An 18,277-nucleotide genomic window follows, 5' to 3' on the forward strand; every position below is an offset into this window, starting at 1 on the left:
CCATAGAGCACACATTTTTTTAAAAGCCCTCACCACACGTATTACCACCGTATCAAACCAAAGAGGTTGCCGATCACCCATGGAAGTACTCATGTCAGCAGCGCCCCAGGGGAGGGAGCCTGAGCTGGTCACGATGGATAACTGGGTACATGCACCTCCATCAGCAAGACCGTGCTGGAGAAAGCTCACCCCCCTCGTGCCACGGAGCAGCCTTCCAATTTGCTGCTGAGGTGGGGAGGTTGCACCGGTCAGTCCTGAAGGGGTCACCTACTTGCTGTTACAGTTCTCACTGCAAATTAAAAAGTGGTTTTGATGTATTTTTGCTGCCACCCTCAGGGAGAGAAGGTGCCTTGCAGTCCACGTGGCAGCTAGTTGTTTTTCTCACAGCGGGCAGCACCCAGTCAGGACTCGGTGTGTGAGAACCTGAGAATGACTGTCAGCGAGGCTAGGCTGTGGGGTGTCTGCCTGAGGGCACAGCCTTTCAGGGCTGGCTACCCTGAGCACAGAGTCATCTTCCTAGCAGATGGACAGACTCCGTCCTTGGACAGCCCTACGGCCAGCACTACCAGCTGCGTTCGCGCCCCCCTCAGCTCCTGCAGTGGCTACAAGGATGGCATGTGTCTGCTGTTTGAACAGAAACACAAGAATGGTCACAGATTGTTTAAAAATAATATTTATTAAAACACCTATTTCTTTTTTAATTCCCAAAGCTTAAGACCGTCTTTCACCTAGCCCGTGAGGTACTTGAGCATAGACATTCCAGTATCCAGCCTCGGTGTTCCCTCCCTGGGTCTTGTGTTTGCTTCTCTGTCAAGTGAACTATCTGGAGAGTCCCATCTAACTCTACGGGTAACGCTTTGGTTTGACTGCTTACTGCGTCCTCAGTCAACACTCCCCGTGCCTTACACCCAGTATTTTCAGTGAATGAACTGTGTCTCCCCACCAGGTGAGATGGGTGAGCAGTGGGTAAGAACTAGAGAATACAAAATACGGGATATTCAGCAGTTCTCTGTTCTGCATAAAAGGAGGAGCAGGATAAAAGGGAGCAGTGGGGTCCTGAAAAGCTCCCCAGGCCCCTCTAGATTGCCTTCCTCTGCAGGCAGTGCTATCTGATGGGAGCAGCTCACCATCCAGAGGATAGGTCAAGGGCCTTGAGAACAGTCCCGCCTCTCAGCCTTGAATCTGCCATCACGCTCCACAAGAAAGAGAAACAGTTCCCAGCAGACGCAGCCATCCAGCAGGAATCCGATGAAGTCATTTTGCTAAAAATTCTGTATTCTTGTGCAAAATTGCGAACCAGGGGTCCAGTGGGAAAAAGGAAAAATCTTAGTTTGTCACCGTGATCCACAGAACAGACCATCATTATGTGTCCCAAAGGCAGAAAGGTGAGAAAAAGGAGCCAGCTCGGTCTCCATCCCTCAAAGACAGAAGAGGTCGGGAAGTCCAATGGAAGGTGCTCCTCTCTATAAGGCACAAATCACGAGGGCAGAAGGTATGCAGCTTTCGTGCTCTTCGTCACCCAGAACCCATCTCCCTGTCTTGAAGATCTTTGGAAATTCTTAATTTTTAGTCACAGAGATAAGTCATCGTGGGCTCAGCAACCCTGCTCCCAGGTTCTGGTCTCTCCATTCTCCCTCAGGTCACAGGAGCTTTACTAAGGCACAAAAAGCTCATGTCCAGGCCCCGTGCAGGCTGGCTGAGGACAGAGGTAGCTGCAGGGGCCTCCGAACTCCGGGCAGCAAGTGCTGGCTTCAGCAGGACGTCTCCAGGAGCTGGGAGCGAGGGGAGCCGAACAGCCATCAGAAGAAACAGGAGACACGGGGCTGGAAGTTCAATGTCTGCAAGAGGGGGCCCCAGCTCTCTCCAGCCCCCAGTGCCTGCATAGCCCTCACTAGCTAAACCATGCTAAGAAGCGGGTAGGCTAGGTAGTAGCCCACAGCAGAGCCGAGAATCACGCCGAAGAAGATCCACGTGTTGTACGACATGACAGCCAGCATCATGAAGTAGCCTATGACCACCTGAATGACATGGATTAGAGACTGGCCAAAGTGACAGAAAAACCACCTAGATGAAAAGGAAAGTCAAGTTAATGGTGGTGGTAATGAGCTGGTGTCAGGAATTAGAGCAGCTGAGTTATAGGACCAGCTTATTTATAATTTGTGTGCTTGACCCAGAAGAGATTCCTTTCTAAAGAGATATATGAGAAACCACTGATAGGGGACAGGGCCTTGTATAAGGAGCCTTGGGCAATCATGTCTCTACTATATTCAGCTCTGAGCTTCCTGACATCCAAGGCAAAAAGGGAAAATGAGATATGTATTCTGTCATGTCTGATAAAGGATAATACCAAATCATCAGTAAGGCAGGTATGTTTTTCCTTCTGAATCTGCTGTGGGAGGCAGTATTACAATGGAAAGATCAGCTCCTAGCTCGGCCACTTTACTGTGGCTTAGCACAAATATCTTAACCTCTCTGAACTTAAATTTCCTCATCAGTAAAGGAGGAATAAGGCTACCTCCCTTGCAGGCTGGGTGTGAACAGCAGAGACACCCGTGTAAGGAGCAGGCAGGCTCAGGAAGCACAGCTGGAGCTGGAGAGAGGGCAGATGTGGGACCCCACGCGGCTGCCTTACCAGACTGGGGTGGGAAGGAGGGAAGAGGGAGCTCCCCTGCCAAGATTGGTCCACTGCTGACAAGCAATCCTTACTATTTGTGTAGGCACAGCTGCAGATTCCATCCTGGGTTTGGAAGCCTTAGTGACCTAAGAAGAGCTGCTGAGATTTGGAGGAGGACTGGGTGGACACCTCTGTTGCTGGGCTGAGGCCTGCATCAGAGTTCTGAAGATCTGAGCCTCCCGAGTGGCTGTTTGTAGAGCTCTGGCCTAGGCACCAGGAGACCTGGGCTCTAGCTTAACCTCACTGCTTACTCACTGTAAGCACTTTGGCAAGTCCTGGTCCTTCCTTGGGCCCCAGTTTGCTTTCTGCAAAATGGGGCCAATGCCCTCTGGGCCCAGCCTCTCTCAGGGTGAATGTGAATACGTTGCCATTCCCCACACACTGTGCCTGTTACCTGAGGCGGATTCTGCTGACCGGGGGTGAGTCTGAGCTGGAAGAATCCTGGTCTGTCTCCTCAGTGAGCTGGCTGGTGGGGATGGACATGCCCACTGTGGCCTGGTAGAGCAGCTTGGCTTTGCCAACCTTGATGCTTTCATACAACACAGCCAGGAGCAGGACCACCAGCACTGAAAGGGCCATGCCTGCCAAACGAAGCTGAGCTGCAGAGACCTGGCCAAGCAAGCACTGATCCCCTTCTGGCAGCTTCCCTCAGGACCCGGGATAGGTGGCAGAGCGCCTCCACCCGGTCCCTCTGAATCCATTCCATCTCTCTCTTCTTCCCCACCCTCCTTGGGCTCAGAACTTCACTGTCTCTTTCCCCCTCCAGCTCTTTCTTGGGATGGATGGCCTATTTTGGGGTATGGCTTTGAGATCAGGAAGAGAAGCCAAGTCTGGAAAAGCCAGGGGCTGAGGCTGAAGAGGTCACACACCACTGCCCCCAGTGGCTCCCCCCGACCCAGGCGGCACAAGTGTCTGTCATGACTTCTCGTTAAGGGAAGAGCATGTACAGCAAGGTCCTGAGTAGGAGTATGTATAAGGAAAAGTCTGGAAGGAGGGGTACCGCAAAGGAGTCATAATTACCTCAGCAAACTAGGATATAAAAGATTTTTATTTTCTTCTCACCTAATTTTCCGAAGTTTCTACTGTGTATATGCTTTTATAATAGTGGAAAACACCACGAAGTTATTGTACAGAAAACATGACATGCTTACGAGAGCTGCTGTAAAATTAGCGGCTAATTGCTACTTGTGTTTTACAAGACGAGGAAGGCTACTAAATGGGCCAGCTATAGTTATTTTATTGGGCTCCCAGGAGGAGATCATCTACAAAAGACAGAAGGTGATATTTTAAAATATAAAATTACATGTAATTACATGCACGCAGTATGAATTCAACTGGGACCAAAGGGCATACAGTGAAAGGTAAGTCTTCTTCCCAGCCAAGTCCCTAAAACTCCAGTCCTCTCCCCAAGAGCCTTTTCCTGTACAGCTCTCTGGGGATACCCGCTGTAGGCCTCGACCTGTGCATGTTCTTCCGCATCTGACATCAGCCAAGTACACCTCGTACAGAGGTTCCCCTCCGTTCACACAGATCTGCCTTAATTCTGAGGCTTCACAGTAGCTGTGATACAGTCTGTTGTCCGAGGATGGCCACCCCATCCCACATGCCCTTCTTACAGTGTCAACACCCCTGCCCTCAAGTGGTGGAGTCCCATGTCCCCTCCCCTTTAGGCTGAGAAGACCTTTGTGACTTCCTCACCACGCAAGGTGCGAGTGAGGCTCTGTGACTTCCAAGGCTAGGTCTTAAAAATCCCGTGTACTTCCACCTTGTTCTCTTGACACACTCACTCCTGGAACCCAGCTGCCCTGCCACAGGGAAGCCCAGGCCACAGGAGACGCCACACGTAGTTGTTCAGCCGGTAACGGCCGCCCCCCGCCCCCGTGACAACCAGCAGCAGCCAGGAGACACAGCGTGGGGAGGCCTTCAGGAGGACTCCAGTTCCAGCCACTGGGACTGCACCCGCATGAGAGGCTGTGAATGGGGCCCGCTTAGCTGAGCCCAGTCAACTCGGAACCTCGAGAAGGAATACTACAATGACTGGGCTTACGGGGCGGCAGGGGGTGGTAACCCGCTGTAGGGATGACCGAGACTGATTTCATCAGCACCTGCAGGGCTGGGCACTTGGGCCATTTTTCCGTCCACTTTTAAGATACAGTTATTTAAGTTGAAAAAGAACTATATCATGAATTTGGGCCCAGCTCTGCCTTTTCAAGTCAAAGCAATACCATTCTCTTGCAAACTGGTGTCTCATTTGAGGTCCAGCCGGTAGCAGCTGTTCTGGGCTTCTGAGCCGGTGCTCTATATGGTAGGAGGTAGGTGCTAGGAGGCAACAAGAGGCCTCGATCTAGTTCTGGCTCACTACTTACTCGCTATGTGACCCTCTTCCCCTCTTTGGGCTTCAGTTCCTTCTCGTGTCATAGAGGCAAAAGCTGTTATCACTGGCCTCTCTCTGGGCCTTTGTGACAATCAGTGAGATATGGAGCCTTTTGTGATGTGAAGAGCAGTGCTTGGAATTATAAATGCAAAGTTCCTGCTCGGTGTTTATGTAAGAGGAGTCAGGCTCACTTAAATGTCCACAGAGTCCAAGAGTGAAGGGAACCCAGGCTCTCCACTTCCTAGAGCTACAAGGCTTCCCAAGCTATAAGCCTAGGCTTCCCAATTCTTACCTGCAGAACTGTGGACACTCCAGAAATCAAACAGAAGCACCACCTCATTGGAGAAAATGAAATGCATCTGAAAGAGAAGGGAATTTGCATTTCAGGGGGCTTAAGGCAGTAAAAGTCATGGTCCCTAATGCTCTCCAGCAGCCACCCCTAAAGGCCTAGAGGAACGAGGTCACTGGTCCTAAGTGCTGGAAGGGCCACTAGTGGTCATCAGGACCAACTGAGGCCAGAGAGGGTAGGGACTTACCCAAGGTCCCACAGTGGGTCAGCAGCAGAGCTATAATTGAGCTGGCCCTATTCGGGGTGGACGTGAGGTACAGGGTGTACCACACAGGTCGGTGTTCTCAGGTCATGGTGAAATGTCCCCCCTGTGCCCTCCAAACCCAGTGGGGAAGCACTAGACTGAGAACTGACTGCCTCTCTTTCCCCGGGGGTCCTAGTCATTCTGCCCTGGCCATGTGTATCATGGAGGGGCCAGGGGCAGCTGTCTCCACTCTACTCCACATCTGTCTGCTCACTCATTAAACATTTGCTGACCCCCTTCTGTGCCCAGCATTCCGGACAAAGGTTAACGTCTCTGCCCTCGATGAGCTCCCAGCCTTACAGAAAGAACAAAGGTAGACGCACTGACCATGCCGCACCCATCTGAATGCCCTTCTCAAAGAGCGCCTTGCCCGGCCTGTGTTTGGGGTGGCATCAATGGCTTTTTGTGCATTATCTCATTTCACAACCATCTTCTGTGTGACAGGGACAATTAGGCCCATCACATAGAAAGGAAAACTGGGGAAACTAGGCTCAGAAGGGTTAAATCATTTGCTGAAGGTCACAGAGCTAGTAAGTTGGCAGAGCTGGGATTCAAAGCCGGTCGAGCTGGATGCCAAAGCGCTGTGCATTCCAGGATACCATGCTGCCTCTTGCTCGCCAAGGAAGGACAAGAAGAGAGCCGGTTAGCGATTCTCAATACCCACACCAGGCTTAATGACTGTGTTTGGCAAGATTAAAGCCGGAGGGATCCATGTTAGTTCACCATCTCAGGGAAAGGGAGGTCATCACCGGGTAAGTAGGACCTCGGTCAGCAGCAGCAACTCTGCTCTCCAGCTAAGGAGATCCTGGGCGAGCGGGATCGGGTGATAGAAGCCTTTGCCTTCTAAGGCAGGTATTAGAATCCCCAAGTGTCAGAGCTAGAGTGTCCTTAGGAAGTTGTTTTTTTTTTTATCGTGATATAATTGACATGTAACTTTATATTAATTTCGAGTATACAACAGGATTCGATATTTGTATATATTGTGAAATGATCACCACCGTTAAGACTAGTTAATATCCATCACCGCACAAAGTCACAAATTTTTTTCTTGTGATGAGAACTTTTAAGACCTACTCTCTCAGCAACTCTCAAACATACAATACAGTAGTATTAACTATAGTCACCAGGCTGGGCAGCACATCCCCAGGACACATTAGTTTTCTCAGAGGCTTTTAGTCCCTGGCTTTCAGCTTTTTTCTTTTCTTTTTTTTTTTCTTGGCCAGGGATCACCAGCAAATAAAATCTTCCTTGCAACTCCACCATATAAAACCAGGGCTCTGAGTGAAGAGGGGAGAGCAGTCCGAACTCCGCTGGAACTCAGTTGTAAAACACTGGTCTAGTCCAACTTGGCCCCTCTCTAACCCCATCTCATCCCCAGATGGGGAAAATGAGTCCCAACAGGGGAAGGGATTGGCCCAAGATCTCATGAGAAGAAAATGGAAACCTAGGCAGTCATTTAAAAATCATGTGGAAGAATTCTAAAATCAAAATAGATTATTACTCCCCCAATGTGAGGGGGGGGGTGTACTTGTTTAATGTAAAACCTGAAACAGTCCCAAAAAGAAAGCAGAAATCATTTTGAGTCCTACTATCCAGAAACATCCCTTGTTAAGATTTCAAAAAGCCTTTTTTTCTTTTTTAAACATATAATATATTATTTGTTTCAGAGGTACAGGTCTGATGGACAGGATGAAAAAGCACAAATCATCCTGTGAGACTCCGTTGACACTGGAGTTAACGCTCATTCAGCTTCAGCAGAAGTCTCGAGCACCATCTCTGCGGTGGGGACAGCAGCGGGTGTTGCACCATGCCCCTTCTCTGAGTTCACCTAATAAAGCAGTTGGCATGATTGGAATGTCCCCAACGGCTAGTTAATCAGAGAAGTTCCCTTACTGGCTTCCTTCTGTCATCCTTGGGCCTGGGCCAGCTGTCTCGGGGGCCTCAAACAGCTTTTGCTGTAGACTTGAACACCCACAAAACAATCCAAGTAATTCAGGGGACAAACACTGACTTTGGTTTTGCTAGGGGTGCAGATGCTGGAGATAGACGGATGAGACAAGTCCTTGGCCCTCGAGGAGTTAACCGTTTGTTCGGGGAGAGGGAAGGGAACGTTACAACAGGGTGAATGTGGTGAGTGAGGAGGCACAGGGGAGGAAGCCCCCGGGGAGATACCTAACCCGGCCAGGAAGGCAGATGGCTAGGACATCTATCCAAGAGGAGGATCAGGAGGTGGCCAGCGGAAGACGGACAGTCTAGTACGTTCCAAGCTGGAAGTGCCCAGACAGTAGTTCTACCTGACCGGGGAGCGAGGCGTCCAGGAAGGACAAAGGCTCACCTACCCTTGCCTTTTCGCTGGGTTGAAAGATTCAAATCAGCACACCCTGACTTGGGGCTGCCCTTTTCAATGAAAGGGCCCTGTGGTCAGATACGTAAGAGGCAGCACCCTACTTTTGTTTCCTCACTTAGGCAGAATCTCAGCCTCCAGCCCCTGAGTCTAACTTATCAGCGCCTTCTTCAGGGCCCCACCCTGGGCAGGGAGGGGCTGCGGTGAAGAAGTGAGCAATCGGGACTTGTCTTCTTCTTTATGTGCGAATCTGAGGTTACTTACACTTTGAGAAGAGCTCTCTCATTTATAAACCCAAGAGTTCTGGGGGAGGTTAAGGTCCCTGTCCTGCACTGCCTGGCTCAGGAACTTCTCACAAGCTCTTCCCATCTGTTTCCCCTTTTAAAGGGCTAGCAGCACGTGGGGGTGGCCGCTTGACTAACTGACCACTATTGGCTTCCTGTATCTTAAATTCTATGATATTCATGGGATGAAGAAAATTATGATTTCTTCAAAGACCAAAGAGTCTTGCAAGCTATCATTCTCTCCGCCCACATGAATTCTGCCTAAAAAAACCAGTCTGTCTGAAATGCTACTTCCTACGCAAATGTAGGGAGGATGGAAAGCAGGTGGACCTGGGGTGCTCCTCCCCGCCCCCCCGAGATTCAGACCACCAGCTTGCCAGGACAGGGAGCCGGCCCTCGGTGTGTGAAGTGCACGGGGACTTCCCTCCTGATGGGGGCCTCTCGGAATCTCCCCCTAGTCCCTGCGCCCGGGGCAGGGGACCTCCGGCCAAGACTGTCTTCACCCACCGCGCCCCCGCTGCTCGTCGGGCCGGACTGACTCCCAGCAGGAGGCACGAATAAGAGAAAATCCCACAGCCAAGCCACCGCCGGCTCCGCCTCCCGCGTCCCCTCAACCCTGCTCCCGTCCACCCTCTCCGCGTGGCCGCCGACGGGGGCGCCGGGACTCACCTTCCAGATGAGCGCGCCTGGCGGGCGCCGGGACCGCTGCCGCTCGCTCGGGACTCCGCGCTCGGAGTCCGTATCGCCGCCGCCGCCGCCGCCGCCGCCGCCGCCGCGATCGCGATCCGGGCCGCGAGGTCACATGATCGGGGCGAGGCGGGCGCGCGGGCGCCTGGGAGTTGTGGTCCCCGCGTGTGGCGTCACTCCGGGCGGTCCTGGGGCGCACCCCCCCTTACCGAGCCAGCGGCGCGCCAGCCCGAGTCGCAAGCGCAGCGCGCGCGACCTCCTGCGCTCCGTTTGGCCCCTTACCTTGTTTTGCACTTGACTTGTCTTTGCAACTATCCTTACAAAGTTTGTTGCTCTTCTAACAAACCCAGCGAAGATTAACATGTTGAGTGAAAAATTGTCAAGTCCATTCTATGGACAAATAGCAACAAATTAGGAGTAAATTAAATTATGCCCCCGGGCTTTAGTGTAGCCATTCTTTTTCTATCTTTCCCAGTCTGATAAAAGCAAAAAGCAACACACAGTTTTAATTTTAACTTGTATTTCTTTGATTGCGAGAGTGGTAAACTTTTTTCTTACTGGCATCTCGGCTAGTGTGTTGTCTGTCCATTTCACCCATCCAGTTTTGGTGGCTGGAGGGGGAGACTTTTCTGGTGGATGAGTGACCTTTAACAGTATTTCATTTTTAAATATACTTAGGAACCCTTTGCCAGTCCTCCTGTGGGAAAGGGGAATCCTCAGGGAAACCTTACCAGAAACAGTAGTAGGGGCTTGAGCCTGGAGTATAACCTCAGTTCAAATCCTGAGTCAGCCAAGTACTGGCGATGGGACCTCAGGCAAATGGTTTTACGTTTCTGAGCCTCAGTTTCCTAGCCAATAAAATGAAAATAACAGAATCTATGTCATAGGGGTATTGTGAGGCTTAAATGAAGACTCGTATGTTAAATTTTCAGCACTGAACCTGGCAGTGGGACCTTGCTCAATAAATGGTGGGCCTTGTCATCACCAGCATAAATGCTTCTGGACAGGAAGCAGATTGCAAAAGGTCAAGACAATTGCTCAGGGTCACACAGCTTCTAAGAGCCTCAATCTGAAGGATAGTGGGGGTTAGAGGGAAGTCAGGGATGGGGGCAGCCTCGGGGAGAGAATATGAGACTGAGACCATGAGGAGGTCTGGGAGGGAGGCCTGCGGTGGGGGAGGCACTAGTCCATGGAGGAGGCAATTGGGAGAAGGGCTTATGGATATTCTTGAAGGCTCTGGGTCCCAAGAGCTTGGGAGGGATTTGGTGATTTAGGTGGAATCATCTGGGGAAGTAGGAGTAATAAGACTTGACCTTCACACAAGCAGGCTCTCATGCACCCCTTTACCCCCCATCTCCATCCCCCTATAGAAGGATTGATAACACAGCTTTATTCGACTGTTTTTGTTGGCTTTGTCACAATCTGATGACCTTCACACTTAGTTCTAACTTCCTCATGTGTGTTATGCTTATACACTTTAGTCCTGAAGTTCTAAAGTGCCCTTTTTCTTTCCGAGGCACCAGAGACTCCCCTCCTCTGGCCCCGTGGCAGAGAATCTGGTGCCAACCACAGAGTCCCAACTCATAAGATCACACCAGAGCGGACCAAGCCTCAGTCCATGGCAAGATTCTTTCCAGGTTCTGTGTTTTGACAATCCCCTCCTCCTGAGAAACAACAAAGAGCCCACCCTTTTCTTTCCAGCACACACCTAGAGCCCCCAGACAGAATCCTCAATCAGGAAAGATGGTGCTGCCTTGGGGGTCACAGAGATCTGCAAGGGGCCCTTTAACTTAGGCACTCAGCTCAGCCGTGGTCAGTTGGTGGAGGGGAAGTCTAACCGGTCATTTCTCCTTCTGACACTCAATAGAGGAACTTGAAGTCTCATAAAAAAAACGGCATGCGTAAAATGTTATTCCTGCAGAATATCTGACCTTGATGTGCAGATAAGGCTGTGTGACCCCACGAATGCCACCATCTCTCTCTGGGCCCCACCAAGGGGTGGCATGGATGACCTCTAACTGACCCTTCACATGCTGATGATCTGCAGTTATAAATGAGCTTGAGGTTGGAAGCCTCACTTTATGGCAAGGATTTTTTTTTTTCTCAAGTAGGTTCCACACCCAACATAGGGCTCAAACTCACAACCCCGAGATCAAGCAAATGCATGCTGTACGGACTGAGTCAGCCCCGCACCCCTGTAGCTAGGGCTTTTGTTTGTTTTCCATGTTGCTCCATTCAGCTAGCCTCCTATGTTCTCTCACGAACCTTCTGCTAGTTTATGTTTATGCTGTGAGTAGCATTACAGACCCGCTGTGTGAAGACACAGGGAGAGTCCACACATTCAAGGCTGGTCAGTGTGTGTGTGTGTGTGTGTGTGTGTGTGTATTTATGTAGTGGACTTTGTGTTGGTGAGACTGGAGAAAGCAGGATCCAGGCCATGAACGAGCTGAAGGCCATGTTCAAAGTCAGGAATTTATTCAGGGACAAAGGAGACCCAGCAAAGGGTTTTTCACTTATGCTTTTCTCCCTGCATTTCCCCCTTGTCACTCTCTTGGTGAGGCCTATCCTGACCACCCTATTTAAAACTGCCGTCCCTCTCGCATTCCCTGTCCTGCTTGCTCTGCCGTATGTCCCCACAGCACTTTTCACCTTGTGACATGCTATTTATTTTGCTTATTCCTTATTCCTTTCTCTCCACTCAAACAGATCCAGGGGAACAGGGATTTCTGTATTTTTGTTCAGGAAGGTAGCCCCGGTTCCTAAAATAGTTCATGTCACAAAGCAGACTGTTAATAAATATTTATTGGGGCGCCTGGGTGGCTCAGTTGGTTAAGCGACTGCCTTCAGCTCAGGTCATGATCCTGGAGTCCCGGGATCGAGTCCCGCATCGGGCTCCCTGCTCGGCAGGGAGTCTGCTTCTCCCTCTGACCCTCTTCCCTCTCGTGCTCTCTGTCTCTCATTCTCTCTGTCTCAAATAAATAAATAAAATCTTTAAAAAAATAAAATAAAAAATAAAAATAAATAAATGAGATCATTTTAAAAAAAATAAATAAAAATAAATAAATATTTATTGAATGAATGAATCCCAACAGGTTCATGGTTTGTGCTTCATTGCTTCAGAGGAAGGAAGTGGTAGAAACCCACCAGCTTGTGAGACATGACAGTTTTGTTTCTCACGAGAGTTTGGACGGGTTTGGGGCAGCTTTTGGCAGAAGTGAGAAAATAATTTATGGAGAAGCACAAGGAAAAGCAGGGCTGCCCTCCCGGCACCCACGGAATCCCTCCGCCTAGAAGAGGGAGTGAGAACTGAAGGCCCAGAGCAAGAGGCCTCTGGGCCAGCTTTTGGCAGACCCAAGAACGGCAGCTTGGTGGGGCTCAGCTAGTCATACCAAGGTACAGAAGTGCCTCTACCATCAGGACAGGCCTGGAGGGAGGGAGGAATGGGAAGTGACAGATAGTGGGTATGGGGTTCCTTTTGAGTGGTAAAAACACTCTGAAATTGGATAGTGGTGGTGGTTGCACAACTCTGTGACTATACTAAAATTTTATACCTTATGATATAAAGATTATGTCTCAAGAAAGTTGTTATTTTTTTGAAAGATTTATTTATTTATTTGAGAGAGTGAGAGAGCAGGGGGAGAGAATCCTCCAGCGGGGCTTGATCCCATGACCCTGAGATCATGACTTGAGCTGAAGGCAGACGCCTAATTGACTGAGGCACCCAGGCGCCCCTGTTACTTATTTTTTTTAAGGCAGTGAAGATTTTATATATTAGGTCTCTCACTTTCAGGGCTCTGAGCGACTAAGTATAAAAAAAACAGCAACCCTGAATTCTCTGAGGCCACCATGTTGTGAGGAAGCCCAGGCCACATGGAGAGGCTACACATAAATGCCCCAGCTGGTGGCCCCCTGATCTTGCATCTGTCAGCCGGCATCCTGTGAGCAAAGCCGCCTTGGAGCTCCAGCCCAGTCAAGCCTTCAGATGACTATGGCCTCAGCAGACCCCTTAGTGAAATTGCATGAGAGACTCCAAGCAAGAACTGTCCAGCCAAGTCCTGTCCCACAAGATCCTGGACAAAATAAAATGGTGGTTTTAAATTCGGGGGATAATCTGTTAAGCATTAATAGAGAACAGGGACACTTATAATCCAGCTGATTTCTTCTTCATCTCTTGGATTCATTTAGTGGAGGTGAGGTGAAACCGGGGGTGGGGAGTGTCCTTAACGTTTGCTTTTTCTGAAAGTTTTTATTTTTATTTTTATTATTATTATTTTTTTAAAGATTTTATTTACCTATTTGACAGAGAGAGACACAGTGAGAGCAGAAACACAAGCAGGGGGAGTAGGAGAGGGAGAAGCAGGCTTCCCGTGGAGCAGGGAGCCCGATGTGGGACTCGATCCCAGGACCCTGGGATCAGGACCTGAGCCGAAGGCAGATGCCCAACGACTGAGCCACCCAGGCGCCCCAGTTTTTTTTTTTTAAGTAACCATTTGTTTATGAATGTGTCTTGCCACCACACAGGCTTTGAGACAGTTCACAGGCAGTCGAGAAAAGATAGAAAATAAGTGAGAGAAAAATTCACCATGATCAGGGGACAAAAGCACTAAAGTTCCCCAGAAGAGCCCACAGGGGGAGTGACATTAGCACTGAGCACATAGAGAGAATGCTCACCACTCAGCAGCTATGACAGGGTTGTGGTGTAGGCCTTCCAGGCCCTGCCCGGGGCCTCTCCAGCAAGGACTCTAGGGGCGCATCAGGGAACATGCGAGGAGAAGTCACATGTGGGCAGTTATGCCCTGTCTTAACCCTGGGGCTCTGCCCCTTTTGGAGGTTGTGAACTTTGACTCTGGGCCTGGTTGTTCTGAAAACTGTTGGTCCAAGCCCAGGTTCCTCCCTGCCTGAGACATGTCTGCTCGGGCTCTGTCACCTCTAGGACTCTGAGATTTTTCTTTGCTCCCGAAGTTGACCCTGCTCATCCTGGGTCATTGAGCATGCAGGGGGCAGCTCCTGGGGGTTCCTGTAGCCTGCTTCCAAGTTCTTGGGGAGCCAGGGCTAGGCTGACTCTCTTTCTCCCTGCTGGGGCACTTCTCATGCTGCATCCCCAGGGCTCTGCTCCCCCACATTCCAGTAGAGATCTCCAAGGAATGCAGGGTGCACTTCAGTGCCTCTCCATTCATCCCTTTCTGGTGGATCTAAAGCTGCTGGGATGAAGGAGGGCATGGGCCGGCCAGCCTACCACGAAGGGTAGATCAGTTTCCTAGGGCTGCTATTAAAAATTACCACAAATTTGGTGGCTTAAAACAACACACATTGATTCTCTCACAGGTCGGAGTCAGAAGTCTGAAACTAGTTTCACTGGGATGAAATTAAGGTATCACTCCTTCCCAAGGGTCTAGGCGAGAGTCCTTTCCTTGTCCTTCCCAGCTTCTAGAGCTATGCTCTTGCATTCCTTGCCTTGGGGGAACCTTCCTTCATCTTCAAAGGCTGAAGGGTTCAGTTTCAAATCTCTCTTTGAATCTCACCTTGCCTTCACTCTTCTGTGTCCAGTCCCCTGCTTACCTCTAAAGGACACAGTTTGCAATTACATTTAGGGTCCATCCAGACAATCCAGGGTAATCTCCCCATCACAAGATCCTTGATTCAATACTATGTGCAAGTCTCCTTTGCCAGATAAGCTAACATTCACAGGGGCCAGGAATTACGACCTGGATATTTTTTAGGGCCATTATTCAGCCTATCGTAGGGAACATCAACATTTATAACTCTCCTGCTGTCTAGAAGGGCCTTTAGCCAACCCAGAGCAAGCAACAGGACGACCGGCAGAGGAGAAAGAAAAGACTGGTATGTTTGGGCCTCATTGGGAAGGGCAGTTCTGTGCTGACCCCATCATTCTTAAAGCCAGAGTCGAGGAGGGGAACACTGCCAAGAATTCTCAGGCACAGGCTCCCTGCCCTGCTCGACTTCACGGGGACTCTGACCTGAGTCATCCTGACAGGCTCCTCCCATACCTGCCGTGAGGCTCTTCACTCCAGCTGCCAAGGACTCCCAAGCCTGGGACCTCTGCCTCCTGCAGGAAGCTATGGGCTTTGAGAACTTTCCATCAGAGCTGCATGGAGCTCGGAGGGCCAGCCCCTCAGACTGTCCCACACGTGTAGGATCCAAAGGTATGAAAAATAGAGCTGTCCACATCCCACTCAGTAGAAGACAGCAGATTCACAAAATGCTTTTTAAAAAATCGTGGCCATCTTAACCATTTTTCAGTGTTAAGCACATTCACATTGTTATGCAACCTATCTCCAGAACTTTCCATCTTGCAAAACTGAAACTCTACCTTTTAAACAACAGCTTCCCATTTCTCCCCTCCCCACCCCCGCCGCCCCCCTTCAGCTCCTGGGAACCACCATTCTACTTGCTGTTTCTATGAGTTTGACTACTCCCGATATATCATATAAGTAGAATCACACAATATCTATCTTTTTGTGACTGGCTTATTTCACTTGGCATAATGTTTTCAAGGTTCATCCATGTTGGGGCACATGTCAGGATTTCCTTCCATTTTAAGGCTAAATAACATTCCATTGTATGTATATACCACATTTTGTTTATCTCTTCATCTTGTCCATGGCCTTGGGTTGTTTCCACCTCTTGGCTATTGTGAACAATGCTGCTTTGAATGTGGCTACACACACAAATGCTTTTTGAAAGATTTTATTTATTTTGACAGAGAGAGAGGGAACACAAGCAGGGGGAGTGGGAGGGGGAGAGGCAGACTTCCCGCCGAGCAGGGAGCCCGATGCGGGGCTCGATCCCAGGACCCTGGGACCATGACTTGATCCAAAGGGAGACGCTTAACAGTCTGAGCCACCCAGGAGCCCACAAATGCTTATCAAGAGACTTGACCCTGCACTGTCAGTTCTTACAGAAAGAGTCAACTAACGCCATCTCTCTTTCCCCGTGGAGGGTCCGTGCTGGGTGCAGCATCCTGAATGTGTCCCTGAAAATCTCAACTTAGCTCCTCGCATGTGGCTGGAGCTTGAGGCGCGCAGGGCCGGAGACACCGCAGACCCGGGCCCCAGAGCAGCTCGGAGGCAGTGAATAATAATAGCTCTTCAAGTCTGCAATAAAAAATGGCCTCCAATAAAACTACACTACAAAAAATGGGAAAGAAACAAAATGGAAAGAGTGAAAAAGTAGAAGAGGCAGAGCCTGAAAAATTTGTGGTGGGAAAACGTACTGGACCGACATGTAGTGAATGGGAAGGGGGAGTATTTCCTGAAGTGGAAGGGATTTACAGATGCTGACAATACTTGGGAACCTGAAGAAAATTTAGGTTGTCCAGAGTTAATTGAAGCATTTCTTAATTCTCAAAACGCTGGTAAAGGAGAAGATGGTACAAAAAGAAAATATCTGACAGTGAATCTGATGATAGCAAATCAAAGAAGAAAAGAGATGCTGATAAACCAAGAGGCTTTGCCAGAGGCCTTGATCCTAAACGAATAATTGGCGCCACAGACAGCAGGGGAGAATTAATGTTTCTCATGAAATGGAAAGATTCAGATGAGGCAGACTTGGTGCTGGCAAAAGAGGCAAATATGAAGTGTCCTCAGATTGTAATTGCTTTTTTATGAAGAGAGACTAACTTGGCATTCTTGTCCAGAAGATGAAGCTCAATAATTGTTTGTGTTGCTTTTTATATATATTTATATATATATAATCTGGGTCTTTGCTTTTTGATTTATTAGTGTGAAGAAGTAACATTCTAGGGGCACCTGGGTGGCTCATTTGGTTGGGCGACTGCCTTCGGCTCAGGTCATGGTCCTGGAGTCCCGGGATCGAGTCCCGCATCGGGCTCCCTGCTCAGCGAGGAGTCTGCTTCTCCCTCTGATCCTCCCCCTTCTCATGTGCTCTCTCTCTCTCAAATAAATAAATAAAATCTTAAAAAAAAAAAAGAAGTAACATTCTAATGAAAACCAAGTTTGATATGTTTGTTTTGAAGTAGTATTGGGGGAGTTGTTGGGTTTTTTTTGCATCTATAACACTGGTTACTTTGAACAAATAAAAGCTTTCTGTAGTTGCTTCCTTTATCAGAAAAAAATATTTGAGACCATGGTATATTATCCCCCTGCATTAGAGAACACATTTTCTAAATGTTGGGGGGAATCTTCATAGCCGTTACTCAGTCAGAATTTGTGTTTAACTCCTATATGCCTAAGGACCATTCTGGATTTTTTGTTTATTTAGGGGGTTTTTGTGTGTATACTTAAAATACATACATAAATGGTTTTTGTTTTAACATTCACCAAAACAAAAACAGCATTTATAACCATGGATAAGCCCGTGTTTCCGGGATGCTATGATTTTCAGCAACTTAAGAAATAAATCACTTAAAGTTAAACTGAAGTTTTTCCTGAAGCCTTAACCTTTCAAATTTTTAAATTGGACAATTTAAAAGCAGCCATATCAGAATCCATATCCATATCTACAGTCATATAAATGCAAGTTCATTTGCAAGATCCCTGAAAGGAAAATTTTATCACCACCACCAACCTCCCCACCCAAATGACAAAACTAGACAAGTCCTGGTGTGTTTTAGGTGAGCAAAACTTAGTTAAATGGACATTTAAAGGTTCCTTCTAGTGAACCATTCCTTTTCAAGAAGTTGAAATCTCTGTGCTGTATTGACTAAAAGGTCATGATTCATGGAATGTCTAAGACTTTGTTCATGGAAACCAAATCATAATCAGATGGTTAGAGATGTTGGCAATTTAGCACCTGCCGGAATAAATGGGTGGACGGACCTTTATAATCCAAATTCTTAACCTGCATGTATTTTCTTTACCCCAACTCGTTCCTGACATGTAGGCTCAGTCTTCTCAGTATTTGAGTTACTGGTTCAGCAGAAACCAGGAAAAACAGTAGTAACTTTGTAGTCAGAATGTTATCCAACTGTATATTGTTTACTTTATTGTAAATACTGGTAAACAGTGGTCAATAAATAGTTTTATATTCAAAAAAAAAGAAAAAGAAAATCTCAACTTAATCCAGACTACACATTATTTCCTAATCTTAAGGGAAGATCAGGCAAAGCAAGCTTTCAGCTTGTTATGGAAATTTTCCTCTACAGCCGGTTTTCTCCCCTTGGTTAAAAAAAAAGGGAAAAAAAAAAAAAGAAAAACCTGATTTTCATCCCCAGTAACCTTAAAACAAGTCAGACAGCAACATATTGTTAATATCCACTTGTTTATCTACTATGTATATTCGGGCCTTAATGGATCATCAATCAAATGATCACTTGATACTGGAGGAAGGACCCAACTGGAA

At 48.5% G+C, this 18,277-nt stretch overlaps 1 protein-coding gene and 1 pseudogene across 1 annotated transcript; one reads left to right on the top strand and one right to left on the bottom strand.

The window, feature by feature from the left end:
* Positions 1-657: 657 nt before the first annotated feature.
* SLC31A2 (solute carrier family 31 member 2) lies at positions 658-9,030 on the bottom strand. The gene is made up of 4 exons (XM_035016024.1): positions 8,939-9,030; positions 5,341-5,407; positions 3,069-3,255; positions 658-2,064 (listed from the first exon to the last, which is right to left on the bottom strand). The coding sequence occupies exons 2-4, from the start codon at positions 5,405-5,407 to the stop codon at positions 1,896-1,898; spliced, it is 423 nt and encodes a 140-aa protein (XP_034871915.1). The 5' UTR covers positions 8,939-9,030; the 3' UTR covers positions 658-1,895.
* A 7,053-nt stretch (positions 9,031-16,083) lies between these two features.
* On the top strand, positions 16,084-16,630 carry LOC118018206 (annotated as a pseudogene).
* The last annotated feature ends 1,647 nt before the right edge of the window (positions 16,631-18,277 follow it).

Source organism: Mirounga leonina, unplaced genomic scaffold (assembly GCF_011800145.1).
Source record: "Mirounga leonina isolate KUSES-001 unplaced genomic scaffold, KU_Mleo_1.0 Mir_170, whole genome shotgun sequence".
Classification (NCBI taxonomy): domain Eukaryota; kingdom Metazoa; phylum Chordata; class Mammalia; order Carnivora; family Phocidae; genus Mirounga; species Mirounga leonina.

Bases quoted from the DNA above. Each gene is read 5' to 3' on its own strand.
- SLC31A2 (XM_035016024.1), bottom strand. From the start codon at position 5,407: ATGCATTTCATTTTCTCCAATGAGGTGGTGCTTCTGTTTGATTTCTGG. The intron at 3,256-5,340 runs GTAAGAATTGGG...TTCGTTTGGCAG, and splicing joins GAGTGTCCACAGTTCTGCAG to GCATGGCCCTTTCAGTGCTG. The intron at 2,065-3,068 runs GTAACAGGCACA...CTTTTCATCTAG, and splicing joins GTCAGCAGAATCCGCCTCAG to GTGGTTTTTCTGTCACTTTG.